Source organism: Zea mays, chromosome 3 (genome assembly GCF_902167145.1).
Source record: "Zea mays cultivar B73 chromosome 3, Zm-B73-REFERENCE-NAM-5.0, whole genome shotgun sequence".
Lineage (NCBI taxonomy): Eukaryota > Viridiplantae > Streptophyta > Magnoliopsida > Poales > Poaceae > Zea > Zea mays.
In genome coordinates, this window is record NC_050098.1 from 185,592,939 (window position 1) to 185,606,443 (window position 13,505).

Consider the following 13,505-nt stretch of genomic DNA (forward strand, 5'->3'; position numbering starts at 1 on the left):
AGCATGATGTGTCATGTACTCCAACTGTTCAGTTAGTTCCATTGTGGTAGGTGACCATATAATACACGGACTGGTACACTGGCACCAAACTTGTTGTGCCAGAGGGATTCTGTACTGAACGATATGATATATACACACACACACACACAGAGAGAGAGAGAGAGACTTAGAGAGAGAGAGAGAAACTCAGGGAGTCATAACATACAGACATCATTGTTACATTGTATTTGACCATGTGAATACACCAATGCGTGCTGAATGTTCAGAAAGGGGGTAAAAAAAGAACAAGTAACCGCAGAACAAACGTTGTCGTTACATAGATACAGATTAACATGTTTCAAAAGGGGATTCAGCGAGGATCGCGAAATCCAAGCACTCGCCAAAAATCGGCACACGGTAATTAAATAGTCCAAACCAAATAGTTCCAAACATCGTAAGGAAAGGAAGTAGGCAGACGTGCAGGAAGCAGGAGAACCTTCCTAAATGCCCATCTACCCCTCGATCGGGTGATAAACGACCAGTCGTCATCAGCATTTTGGGAGGTCGGATGGCGGGGGCAACATCTTCTCGTTCGGCAGCGGGCCGTCGTTGACAAGCCACGCCATGGACAGGCCCCAGCTCAAGTGCACGTCGAAGTGGCAATGCATCAGCCACACGCCTGCCAGATATATGCAACCAAGTCAACACAGGCAGAGCATGATAAATGTGCATGGATCAGTTGATTGATTACCCGGGTTGTCGGCGAGGAACCGGACGGCGACCCAGCCGGCGGTGGGCACGCTGATGGTGTTGCGCTCTACGGGGTCGGCGAGGTTGTACCCGGGCGGGTCGTTCACCGGGTCGAAGTTGCCGAACCCTTGGCCGACCACGAAGAAGTTGTAGCCGTGCAGGTGCAGCGGGTGGCTCTCGGCGCCCTGGATGCTGGTGCCCTGCAGCACCAGCTCCACGGAGGCGTTGAAGCGGAGCGGCACCACCCGCGTGCCGTGCTGCACGAACGTGTTGTTGGGCGGGGTGCCCGTGTAGTTGAACGGGTGCGGCGGGGCCGTGGGGAAGTCGGCCAGGAGCACGCCGGCGTAGCGGCGCCGGTAGTGCGCCTCGAGGAGCGCGGTCCGGGGGCGGAAGAAGGAGTTGTTGTTGACGGACGCCGCGAACTTGGTGCCGTTGGGGCCCTGGCACGTCTGGTTGGTGTACGGGCACGGGTCCGTGCCGAGCCCCACGGTGAACAGCAGGTGCCGGTCCACCGCCACCGGCACGCGCGCCGGGTAGCGCGCGCTGTTCAGGCTGCGGAAATTGCGCGAGAAGTTGGACACCGCGCCGGTGTCGTTGTACAGCGGCAGGGCCGGTAGGGGAGGCAGGGTGTTGTTCCTGGTCGTCGTCGGGGCGTACTCGAGGACGGCCGCGGCGGTGGTGTTGTCGAACGTGCCCTGCGTGTTGGTGTAGGGCGCGATCGCCATGGCGTAGGCCGGGGAGGCGGGGCTGGGGGCCGTCGTGAGGAGCACGTTCATGGTCTGCCCCGGTGAAATGACGAGCGTGCTGACGGTGAATGGCTTGACGTAGCTGGCGTCCGCCTCGACGACGGTGAGCGTGTGGTTGGCGATGCCGAAGAAGAGCTCGTCGTTGAGGGCGGAGTTGATGAGCCGGAGCATGTACGTCCTCCCGGGCTTCACCTTCAGCTTGTACGTGTCTGGTTTTTTGTTTCATCCAAAAAGAAATCACAAATCCAGGCTTTTGTTATCTTCATCTCGTTTTATCTTTCTAATAACATGACTAAATAAAAAGTACAAGCGATGGGCCTAAATAATCTAGCCCTTGCAAAGAAAGCGTACCTTTAGACGAGCAGTTATATGTCGGGCCTGGAAGCCCATTGAAGGTGTAGGCATCGGAGACGTTTGGGCCGGCGCCTGTTTGCAGGGCCTGGTTGATGACGGCCTCCGTGTCCGCGTTGAACCATTCGCCTGCAAATAAAGAATCCACGCAATACGCACGGAACTCCATCAAGCGATCGATGGAAGGAAGACGACGAGCGCGAGCAGCGGGCAGGCGTTGTACCGAAGAGGATGGGCACCTCCTTGTAGGGGCGCGGGAACGGGTAGCCCTCGCCGCGCTTGGGGAGGATGACGAGCGGGCCGTAGAGGTGCACGCGCAGCCAGGAGAAGTGCGCGTGCCACCACAGCGTGCCGCGCTGCCCCGTGACGGTGAAGTCGTACACGTAGCTCTGCCCGCCCTGGATCGGGCACTGCGTGATGTACGACGGCCCGTCCGCCCACCCGTTGCGCAGCTGCCGGACGCCGTGCCTGCGTGACGACGCGGGTGATGAGACGCCGGCCGGCTGGCAGAGAGATGGCAACACGGCGCGGTGCGCTTGCTGCTGTGATACGATCCCACTTACCAGTGGAACGAGACATTGTAGTTGATGTGGTTGTGAACCTTGACCACGAGGCGGTCGCCTTCCCGCACGACCAGCTTCGGCCCCGGGAACTCCCCGTTCACCGTCGGGATGCTCTTAGTCACGCACAGCCGTGTCACGTTGGTCATTTGCACCTGCAGCACGAACCAAATCCATACCGGCCAGTAATAGTGAGAAACACTGATGATGATGATGACGATGTGTGTGTGTGCGCGCTGGATCTTGTAATGCTCGTGCGCTAGAGTAGTTTTACGTTGAACGTGTAGTAGTGGGTGTCGCCGGCTGCGAGCTCCGGCAAGGCGAGGAGGACGACGGCGAGGGCGAGGAAGGGACATGCGGAGAAGGCGGCGGCGGCGGCTTGGCCTCGCCGGAGACCACGACGCGCGCCCATTGTCAGGATGACAACAGCTCCGCCCTTCTTGTGTGTTTGCGCTTTGAAGCAAGTGAAGTGGTGCACTTTGCTATGGAATGAGTGCTGGGTTCTATATAGGCGCCATGATGGCCGCCGGGTTCGTGGCCTGCATGGTAGGGGGTCACAGCACGGTGGTGGTTGGCCTAGTTGGTGGAAGCGAATTGGAAAACTTGTCGCTGGGCCACTCGCTGCTCCGTTCTCTAGCTCTGCCTCAACAAGGCGGCCCTTCTGTATGGCAAAGCCTCTTCGTTTTTCTCGTTTATTAGTTGTTCCTTGCTACGAGCAGCGTCGGAGTCTGACAAAAAATCGAAGGGGACATATTGGCTTAACTGATAGTGTACACAAGGTTTTAGGGTAAAAACAAGTACTCCCTCCAGTGCAGTAAAGGTAGTCGTTTAGGACATGATTGTGCATACCAAGGAGTGATTAATTATCATAGAGTTTTCCCTGTTTGCCCCTATTAAATAGGGATATGGGTGCATTAACGTCACTAAAACAATCAGGCTTGATTGGTTGCTGCAGCAGCTCCAAGGCATTCTAGACTGGAGGTCTCAAGTTCGATTCCTTTTAAATGCATCTTTTTTTGTGCAATTACTAGGGGCAACAACGTCCAAATCTCAGACCCACGCGCGCTATGACTTCTTTTTGTGCACGCTCGGTCACGCGCAGGATGACTTCTTTTACTGCACCGGAGGGAGTAGTGTGTTTTCAGCAAATCACAGCGCAATATATATAGTGCATCACTAGTTTAGTACATATCTAAATCCTAATAAGGGGGTGTTTGGTTTCTAGGGACTAATGTTTAGTCCCTTCATTTTATTCCTTTTTAGTGTATAAATTGCTAAATATAGAAACTAAAATAAAATGGACTAAAGTTTTAGTTTCTATATTTGACAATTTTGGAACTAAAATGGAATAAAATCTATGAACTAAACATTAGTCCCTAGAAACCAAACACCCCCTAAGTAGTAGCATCAGTACACTGCCTTTTTAGGGGGTGTTTGGTTTCTAGGGACTAATTTTTAGTCCCTCCACTTAATTCCATTTTAGTCCCTAAATTACTAAATATAGAAACTAAAACTCTATTTTAGTTTCCCTATTTAGCAATTTATGAACTAAAATGGAATTAAGTGGAGGGACTAAAGTTTAGTCCCTATAAACCAAACACCCCCTTACAATTAAGTTTGTGGGCTACTTCATCTAGAACTCCATATAATAATTTGGCACGAACTTCGAATCTAGGGGCATGGCAGCTGGTATGCCCTGGCTGCTCCCAGCAGAGTTATGTTACTCCGGTTCACTTTGCACAATGAAGCCTATATATAACTCAGTACTCCCTCGGTTATTTATCGTTTAGGACAAGACATGGTTTTCTAAATATAGCTTTGATCAATGCTTTCTTTTTTGCTAAAATGCAAATAATAGAACACAGAGTATTTACTACCATGACGCTGCATAGCATGCATGGAGGAAGCCTAGCCACTTCAGACAACAAATCATTCCAAGAAGGTGAAATATCAATTCTAGTAGGAACATATGGAGCACTCGCTTTAAGTTGACCTTTTCAGTCAGCTTGCAATAAACTCCATACGACACCTTTCCCATCAAAAGATCGGCTCCCACACACTGTTTACCCCTTCTGTCCGTGCACCTTTCGGGGTGTTTGGTTTAAGGAATCACTGCATCCAAATTGAGGTGATGCATCATGGATTTATTTTTCAAATTTAATGGGATGACCTCATTCCTCATATTAGTACTAACTAACTAACTATGAGGAATGATATGGTGATGGATCAACTCATTTCATTCCACAAACCAAACAAAAATAGTGAGGAGTAAGAAAATAATGGACTAGCTCATTCCTCAAACCAAACACCCTATTAGTTTCTCGACTCCTTTGTGTTTTGTTAGCCTTTGAAGCTACGTGCATGCCTTTTCTTCGTTGTGATTTGGAGCTTCGACCACAAGGTTAGCCAAACACAAACAGTGCCGTACGTTGCTTGGAACTGTATGCGTTTGTTGAAGTGAAGCGTGCAGATGGCTTTGCCATGTAATCTTTATCCGATGATCTACCTCAAGCACAATCCGATTGGCTAAGCAATCTGCCGGCCCGGCCCCTCTCTCTTTATCTGTCGCTCTGTCTCTCGATCTCATGTATTTACAGTAATTTAACTAGTTGTTAGTTCCTCACACGAGTATATGAATCCGACCAACACATGACTAAGCTTTAGTTATCTTGATGATCCAAACGAACCCTAGATTTTGTGGTTAACTAACACAACCACCTAAAATGAATGTATCCTGTTTTTTTGTGGCTTCGTCACCAAGGGAAGCACTGATGTCTGACGGTCATGGCCACCAATAGCGAGCGTGCATGCAACACAGTTGAATGAATATTTGAGGTGTTGCCAACCTCACGAAAAGTTAATAAGCTATACTCCGAACCATAACTAACTAAATACATGCAGATCATGTTGACTAATCATAAAAAACCTTCAACGGATTTACACTACATTACCTTTTAACCGCTCGACCACTCTTCCCTTTCCTAGGATAGGCTCTCGTCAAACAAAGGTTCCTGAATAAGGATGGTGGCCTTCGTTCATAAGTTAAAGAAGAGCAAAAAAAAAAAAAAATGGAACTATTAGATTTGCTAGCATTCTAGGAGAATAAATATGGCCATTTAATAAGTTTATGAAACAAGTAGCTGGCAATCAAAATTGGAACGATATCATTTCTGTTGGATTGTAATATGGTAAGTGGGCCTGTCCACGATACCTATATATATGTACGCTGAGCGATTGCAATAATATGAAAGAAATACTCAAATCACTTTCCTACATGGTATCACGAGAAGGTTTCTGTTCCTCTCGCTTCCACTAATCACGCACGCCGCGCGCCTCTCCCTCGGAGCGCTGCGCCGCCGTCGCTAGGCGCCCGTCGCCGGTCGGCTCTCTTTTTTTTCTCTTCCCTGCGACCGCGCGCGTCTGCGCGATGCCCTACCCACGCGCGCGTCCTGCGCCGCACGATCCGGATCGCGGGACTGCTCGCGCTCAGGTTCAGATCCCCGCTTCCGGGCCGCGCTCGTCTCCCCCCAGGCCGCCGTCTCCGGGCCACCACGCAGCGTCGCCGGACCGTGCTCGTCCCCCCCCAGGCCACCGTTTCCGGGTCGCCGCGCAGCGCTGCCGGACCGCGCTCGTCTCGGTCGCCATGGCTGAGTCCGATGTCGAGCGCGCGGCCGCGCTCGCCCGCCAACGCCAAGCGGAGGCCGATAGGGCCACAGCCCTCGACGCGTACGAAGCCAAGTACGCCGTCGTCCATGCCGCCGCCATCGCCGTCCTCAACATCAAGGTCCTCGTGCCCTTGGTTTTGGATCGCGCCGTGGACAACTACAATCGGTGGCAGGCTCTGTTCTTGACCGTCTTGGGCAAATATGCCCTCACGAATCATGTCCTCTCCGACGTCGTCAACACCGATCGTCCGGCGTGGGTGCAGATGAACTGCACCATGCTCACTTGGATCTACGGCACGATCCACGCCGATCTTCAGCAGTCGATGATGAACCGCAAGCCCAACGCTCGCGGCGCCTGGACATACCTCGAGAACGAGTTTCTCGGCCAGCGCGAATCACACGCCCTGCTGCTCTCGGCGGAGTTTCGCACGGTGAAGCAGGGCTCGTCCTCTATCACTGACTACTGCCGCCGTCTCGAGACGATGACGGCGACCCTCGGTGACTACGGCGATCCGATCGGGGATCGTACCCTGGTCCTTACCCTCCTCCGCGGCCTCAATGGCAAGTTCCGGCCCATGGTCTCCAAACTCAAGATGCGGCAGCCCTTCCCCACCTTCGAGGAGGCTTGCACGCTTCTCCTGCTCGAGGAGATCGACATCGACGACATCGCCGCCAGCGAGGCCGCCGGGGCCACTACTCCACCGGCCTCCTCCACGTCGACTGCCCTCGTCGCTGCCCCTTGTCCCCCAACCGGACAGTCTTCCGCGCGGCCACGGGCAAGATGGCCAGGGCGGACACGACCAAGGCCGGCCAGCCGGCTATGGACAGCCCAGCCAGAGCAGCTACGGCCAGGGCGGCTAGGCCGGCCACGGCCACCAGCGAACCGGCCGTCACCGCGGCGGGAGCGGACGCAACCAGCAGCACTCGGTCGGTACCACCAGCACCGGCCCGCAACCCCAGACGCAGTACTACAATCCGTGGGCGGGCCACGTTCAGTTCTGGCCGTGCCCACCGAACACCTCTGGGACATCGTTCCGTCCTCCGCCGGCTGCCTTCGCTGCCCAGCAGTAGTACGTGCAGCAGCCGTACACTCTTGGGCCTTGTAACATCCCAAAATTCTAAACCAGGTTTGAAACCCTAATCCCCCCTTCTTCTTATCTTCTATCCCAAAACTCCCTTAGATTTTTTCCCATCATATGCATACACTTTGTTTGATCACAAGCACCTCACTTAGGATTTATTTTCCAACACCTAGATTATCCACTAAATAATTTTGTGCAAAAAGAAAAGGAAACAAAAATGAAATGAGTTTAGAAAGTAAAAAGAAAAAAGGAAAGGAGCTTCCCCCCTGCTGGGCCAATTCTAGCCCATGTCGCGGCTGCCTCCCCTCCCGTGCGCCCGCGCATTCCCCTCCCTCGGCCCATTAGCCGGCCTGCTCGCGCGCAAAGCCGCCCGCGCGCTCCCCTCACCCGCTCTCACTGACAGACCGGCCCCACCGGTCAGCCGCGTCGTCTTCCTCACGTACGAAGCTCCGCCGTCCCCTCACCGCCGTCCCCTCCATCGTCGTCCCCTCGCCGCACAGGAAGAGTTCGGCACCGCCCCGTCCTCCCCCGCTTGACCAACGTCCTTGCCCAGTATCGCCCCGCCGTGGAGTCTCATCGGCGCCGCTGTGCGGCATTAATGCCGATGCTGTGCACCTCACCGGCGTCCGCCGAGCTCCGCCGCTCCCCTCCCCTCGGGCGCCTATAAAAAGGTCGCCCTGGGCACCTCCTTCCCCGCACCGGCCTCGGCCACTACCTTCCTCCCCTCGCCCGAGCACAATTCGTGGAGCATCACCGTCTTCCCCCTCTTCGGTGAGTCCCCCCTCCTCTCCCTCCCTCTCCGTTGGTCCAGCAAGCAATTAAGTGAACCAAGCAACTCCCTCTCAAAGCCGCGAACCCAAAACACCACTTCACCGCCCCAGTCCCTCACCCAAAGCCCACCGGCGGCGATCCGCGCCGCGGAGCTCCGCCACCTCCCCGCGGGCAGCCCCCTCCCAACCCCCTCTAGCCAAATTAAGCCTACCCCTAGGATCGCCAGCCCCTGCCCGTGCTAATCCACCTCCCAGTGGACCAAGAACCGGGCCATCGGCGGCAAGCCGCCGTCGAGCCCACCGGCGGCCGGTTTTTCCCCCGCTCGGCCGGTTCGCCCGCGCCGTCAGACCGCGGCACCGTTCTCCCCCTCCGCTCTCGCTGACGGGTGGGCCCGCAACGACGCCGTCGCCCCATGCGCTCGCGCCGTCTCCCTCGCCCGTGGGCCGCAGCTGGGCCGCAAGCGCGCCCGCGCGCGCGCTCGCGCCCGGGTGGGCCAAAAACCTCCCCCCGGCCCATCAGAGTGGAATTCCCTTTTCTTTTTCTTTTCTTCACCTTTTTCTCATTTAATTAGTTTTCTTTAATATTTTATGCACCAAAAATTATCCAAATAATTTCTAAAAATCCTAAGTAATAATAATGTTGGTAAATGACACACTACAATTAGTAGACTACTGTTGATGTATTGTTTATTGACTGTTTTTATAGAAGAAGCGGGGACCGCGGATCCGGAACCCGTAGCCCCGGAGGAAGGGCCGGAGCCCGATCTCCCGGAAGTAGATCTTTTGTGCCAGGAAAGCTTCGACGAAGGCAAGTCCATCCTTCCCTTGACGCATGAATTACCTATTCTCTCTACCACTGCCTAGGCCGGAAATTCAGGGTGGGAAAATTGCATTGTGAGTGAGAGATGGCCCGCATTGACATATACATTCTGGATACGAAATGTGGATTGGGAAAAGAGGAATGTGTTTCTTCAAATAAGGTCTCTTTTTTTTTAAAAAAACTATGCGATGAAGGGTACTCACCCTCGTCACCTTGGGAGTGGGATGATCAAGGACTCCCTGGTTTAGGGGAGGGCCTAAGGTGTTGGCTCAGCTGGTTTAGGCGTGAGCAGAAGGATTGTCCCCTCATATAAGGAACGGCTTGTCATTTTCATTACCTGTACTCCTTTGTAGTACAACCACTCGAGACTGTGTGGACAGTCACTCAATCCGAACTCGTGCAGTCCAACCCCAGGGTTAAGAAAGCTGGGGAGCACCGGGAGGATAAGGAGGGGGAAAGTTTTGTCCGGTTTGGACATGGTGGTGGCCTGACTCCTTCCAGATAACCGTTAAGGTTAGGACGTACGAGGGAGGAAAGAGATCCGGCATTCGGGTCTCGCGACGGTGAGATCGCAGAAACCGGGCTAGTGGGTAAAGTGCACCCCTCTGCGCAGAGTTGAAACCTATTCGAATAGTCCGTGTCCACTGGTATGGACGAGTCTGGTATGGTATGACAATTAGAGATTTTTTTCTATGAGTTTCATGAACAGGGAAATGTGTGGGTAAGTGGGTGTTGAGAAAGAAACTAAGGCCACGGGAGCGGGAAGCTCAGTGGTGGTTGAGTTTTTGGTTACTTTTAAGACTTTGGGGAAAAACCTTACAGCAACTGCCTTTCTCTAAGAAAATGATGAGTGACTTCAACTCCATCAAATAAAGCATGTATATTATAGGTCTCTTTCTCTCTACGGGAGCGGGGTGGGCTTGTGGAATACCTAGTGTATTCACCCAGATTTATTTATGTTTTTCAGCAGCCGAAGATTTCTTTTCTGCTATGCTTGATTGAGAGGGCTGTGTCTGCACCCAGTTCTGCCTGTGGCTTGGGCTAGTATATTTTCCTACTGTGCTTCTTATTTTGGCTCTCTCGAGCTTGTACCCCGGTATTGTAATAACCTTTATCTAAACTCTGTACTATTTGAAGTAAGGAATGTGTTTACTAGCCTCCTAGGACTAGTAATTGTATCACATTTGAGTCCCAAAGGATCGGGATGCTTCAGGTGGTATCGGAGCCCATTGGACTGGTCGTAGGTCACAGGCTCGCAGCCCCCTAAAAGCCCTAAAAAGAAGATACCTCTTACCCTAAGAAAAGTCTTCTCTCCTCTTCCCCGATTTTAACAGACCCTTCTTTTCCTATTCCAGATGGAAGACTCTCTGGCCATTAGGACATCCTACTGCTCAGAGGTGGAAGGGTTCCCACATCTTTTGCGAAGTTGTGCGCTCCGCATGGGGATCCGCAAGAAGCCGGAATATGTCTGGAAGGAGTATTTCGAGGGTGGAATGGAGAAATGCTCTATGGCAGTCTACCTGGGAGAAAGCCGAAACTATCCGAACCATCCTTCCTTCCAAGTCACTTTTACCGGATACCGCTTTCCAGATACTTGCCAGAATGTTGCCTGAACAGCCCTCCGACAACTATGCCAGAACTACAACAAGGTGATCTTTGAAACCCCCCTTCGCTACTTTCCACCCAGCAACAAGAATACCCCCACCTAGAGGAAAAGACTTCAGGCCCTGTCAGGAGGAGATCCTATTGAGGATGATCCCACCATCGTCTACATGGCTGGATACCTTCACACCCTTGATAACCAATATGATGACCTCACCCTCCACTGCACCCACCTAACCTCCCGGGTGGAAAGCCTGGAGCAGAAAGTCAGGGAACTTTCAAAGGAAAAGGCGTCCCTTCAAGAAAGCCTCGCAATAGTAGAAGGCGAGGAAACCAATACCCGTGAGGCCTACCGCACCCTAAAGATGGACTATGACAAGAAACTGAAGAAGCTCGCCCCTGCAAGAAAAATCCGCAAGAAGACCAAAAGCCAAGGGTGTCAGACTGAGCAGAAGGAAGAAGCCCCTCCAACCCTACCCCCTGCCGGGCTAAGGAACTCGTCCGACACCGAGGAGATGTCCCTAGCCAGCCTTGATGACCTTCTCAAGGAATTTGGGGACACTTTAGAGGAGTTCGGGAGTACCCTAGATAGCACTCGCGTGTAATGAACTTATGGTAGCTGTGTGCTGTATTATGTAATGGCTTGATGTAATGAATAAAATAACTAGTAAAAAATGGCATGTGCATGATAGTGACTCTCTTCCCATGGCAGATGGCTTCGGATAAAACCACGCCTACCGCCTCCGGGATTGGAGCAGGTTTTCCTCTGAGAGCTGAAGGAGAAGCTGGCGGAGAAGGGAGTGAGACCCACCTCCCCGCACCTCCGGATCTACCACTAGACCTAGCCCAAGTTCTAGCCAATCAAACCCGACTCATTGAAGTCCTCACTAGAAGTCTAGAAAACCAGCGCCCAGGTGATGGAAGGCCACAGGACAGGATGGGAGAATTTTTGAGACTCAAGCCGCCCACGTTCGCGGGGTCCAGCAATCCCCTCGATGCAGATGACTGGCTTCGCACGATCAAGATGAAGCTGGAAGCCATCGGATGCCCCAAAAATCAGCGTGTCCAACTGGTAGCTCATCAGCTTTCAGGAATGGCTTTAGCATGGTGGGACACCTTCAGTGAGGCCGTCAGAGATGCTACCTGGGCAGAATTTGAAACAGCCTTCCGTGAGCACCATGTACCCCAGGGGATAGTTCAACTCAAGGAGGATGAATTCCGGGAGCTAACTCAAGGCGGGAGATCAGTCAATAAGTATGTGCACAAGTTCATAGAGTTGGCCCGTTACGTGCCTGACGATGTCAGCACCGAGTCCAGGAAGATGGCATGTTTCCTGAAAGGACTAAGACCCGAGCTTAAGACCATCCTCTCCGGCCAAGACTTCCTCAACTTTTCTCACCTCTCCAACAAAGCTATGCAAGTGGAAAGGGCAAAAGAGGAAGAAAAAGGGCACCTCAAGAGGACATTCCAAGTTCTCCGAGCTCAACAGCAAGAGCGTCACCACAGGGCTCGACCCTTTGGGCTTCCACCAAGGGGATCAAGCTTCAATAAATCATCTGGACCCACTCCATCGCGCTACAGTCAGCAGAGTCAGAGCTCCCTTCAGGCACCCTCCGTTGCAAGCAACCAACCGCCAGCTAATGCCTGTTGGCACTGCGGAGACCCCAGTCACTTCAAGAATAACTGCCCTCAGTTGAAGGCACCCGGGCCGACCTACTCCAACTCGGTGAATGGCCCCAAGATTCCCTCAGCACCTACCCCCAAGGCACCTCCTTCCAACAGCCAGCAGAGCAGGACTCAGTACCAGGGCAGAGCACGAGTCAACCACGTCGACGCTCAAGAAGCCCAGCAAGCCCCGGGAGTAGTGCTCGGTGAGTTCCTTGTTGAATTTACTCCCGCTACTGTGCTTTTTGATTCAGGAGCATCCCATTCCTTTATAGCCACTAAGTTTGTGGAAAAGCATGGCATCCCCTCTACACCCCTAGCTACCCCTTTGGTCACCCGAACCCCGGGATCAGACCTCCTATGCCAACTCAGGTGCTCCCAAGTCAGAATTCTCTTAAGTGGGGTAGTGTTCCTGGCAGACTTAACCGTCTTGCCATCCCAAGGGATTGATGTGATCCTAGGAATTGATTGGCTAACTAAGCACAAGGGTATCATCAGCTGCGCAAGTAAGACCGTCCTTCTCACCGATCACCAAGGGAAAGCAGTTTCCTGTCAAGCCCAGCCGCCCGCCAACGATCCAATGATGTTTAATCTGGCAGCAGAAAACATGTCTGTAATCAAAGAGTTTGAGGATGTATTTCCGGAAGAATTGCCTAGAATGCCACCAGAAAGAGGAGTGGAGTTCTATATAGATCTCATTCTGGGCACTGCGCCCATCGCAAAGAGACCATACCGCATGGCCTCCACATAGTTAGCAGAATTAAAACTCCAGATTGCAGAGCTGCAATAAAAGGGGTACATCCGTCCCAGTTCGTCTCCCTGGGGAGCACCCGTCCTTTTCGTTACCAAAAAGGATGGAAGTATGAGAATGTGTATTGATTATCGGTCCTTGAACGAAGTTACAATCAAGAATAAGTACCCTCTCCCTCGGATCGATGACCTCTTCGACCAGCTGTAGGGAGCCAAATACTTCTCCAAGATAGACCTCAGGTCAGGATATCACCAACTGAGGATCAAGGAAGCAGACATTCAGAAGACTGCATTCGTCACCAGATACGGACAATATGAGTTCACAGTGATGCCATTTGGGCTGACAAACGCACCCGCCTTTTTCATGAACCTCATGAATAAGGTATTTATGGAAGAATTGGATAAGTTTGTCGTGGTTTTTATCGACGACATCCTCATCTATTCCAAGAATCGCAAGGACCATGAGTGTCACCTTCGAATCGTCCTCGGAAGACTCAGGGCACATCAACTTTATGCTAAGCTCAGCAAGTGTGAGTTCTGGTTAGAAAAGATAGCTTTCCTGGGGCATATCTTGATTGCAGAAGGGATAGAAGTGGACCCATCCAAGGTGGAAGCCGTTTCAAAATGGAAACAGCCATCCAACGTCAGTGAAGTATGAAGCTTTCTGGGAATGGCGGGGTATTACCGCCGCTTTATCAAAGGATTCTCTAGCATGGCGAAACCTATGACCGAACTTCTCAAAAAGGACAATATGTTTGTGTGGAC

At 52.5% G+C, this 13,505-nt stretch overlaps 1 protein-coding gene across 1 annotated transcript; it reads right to left on the reverse strand.

The window, feature by feature from the left end:
* Positions 1–202: 202 nt before the first annotated feature.
* LOC732847 (laccase-like) lies at positions 203–2,862 on the reverse strand. Its single transcript, NM_001112451.2, has 6 exons — positions 2,661–2,862; positions 2,390–2,541; positions 2,050–2,294; positions 1,827–1,955; positions 731–1,684; positions 203–658 (listed from the first exon to the last, which is right to left on the reverse strand). Exons 1-6 carry the CDS (start codon positions 2,796–2,798, stop codon positions 528–530), a joined length of 1,749 nt encoding a protein of 582 aa, NP_001105921.2. The 5' UTR covers positions 2,799–2,862; the 3' UTR covers positions 203–527.
* Positions 2,863–13,505: the final 10,643 nt, after the last annotated feature.

What these genes read in the sequence shown, in the direction of transcription:
- LOC732847 (NM_001112451.2), bottom strand. Translation starts at nt 2,798, where the DNA reads ATGGGCGCGCGTCGTGGTCTCCGGCGAGGCCAAGCCGCCGCCGCCGCC. An exon ending in CCCACTACTACACGTTCAAC is followed by an intron (nt 2,542 to 2,660) that starts GTAAAACTACTC and finishes TTCGTGCTGCAG; the next exon opens with GTGCAAATGACCAACGTGAC. An exon ending in TACAATGTCTCGTTCCACTG is followed by an intron (nt 2,295 to 2,389) that starts GTAAGTGGGATC and finishes GTCGTCACGCAG; the next exon opens with GCACGGCGTCCGGCAGCTGC.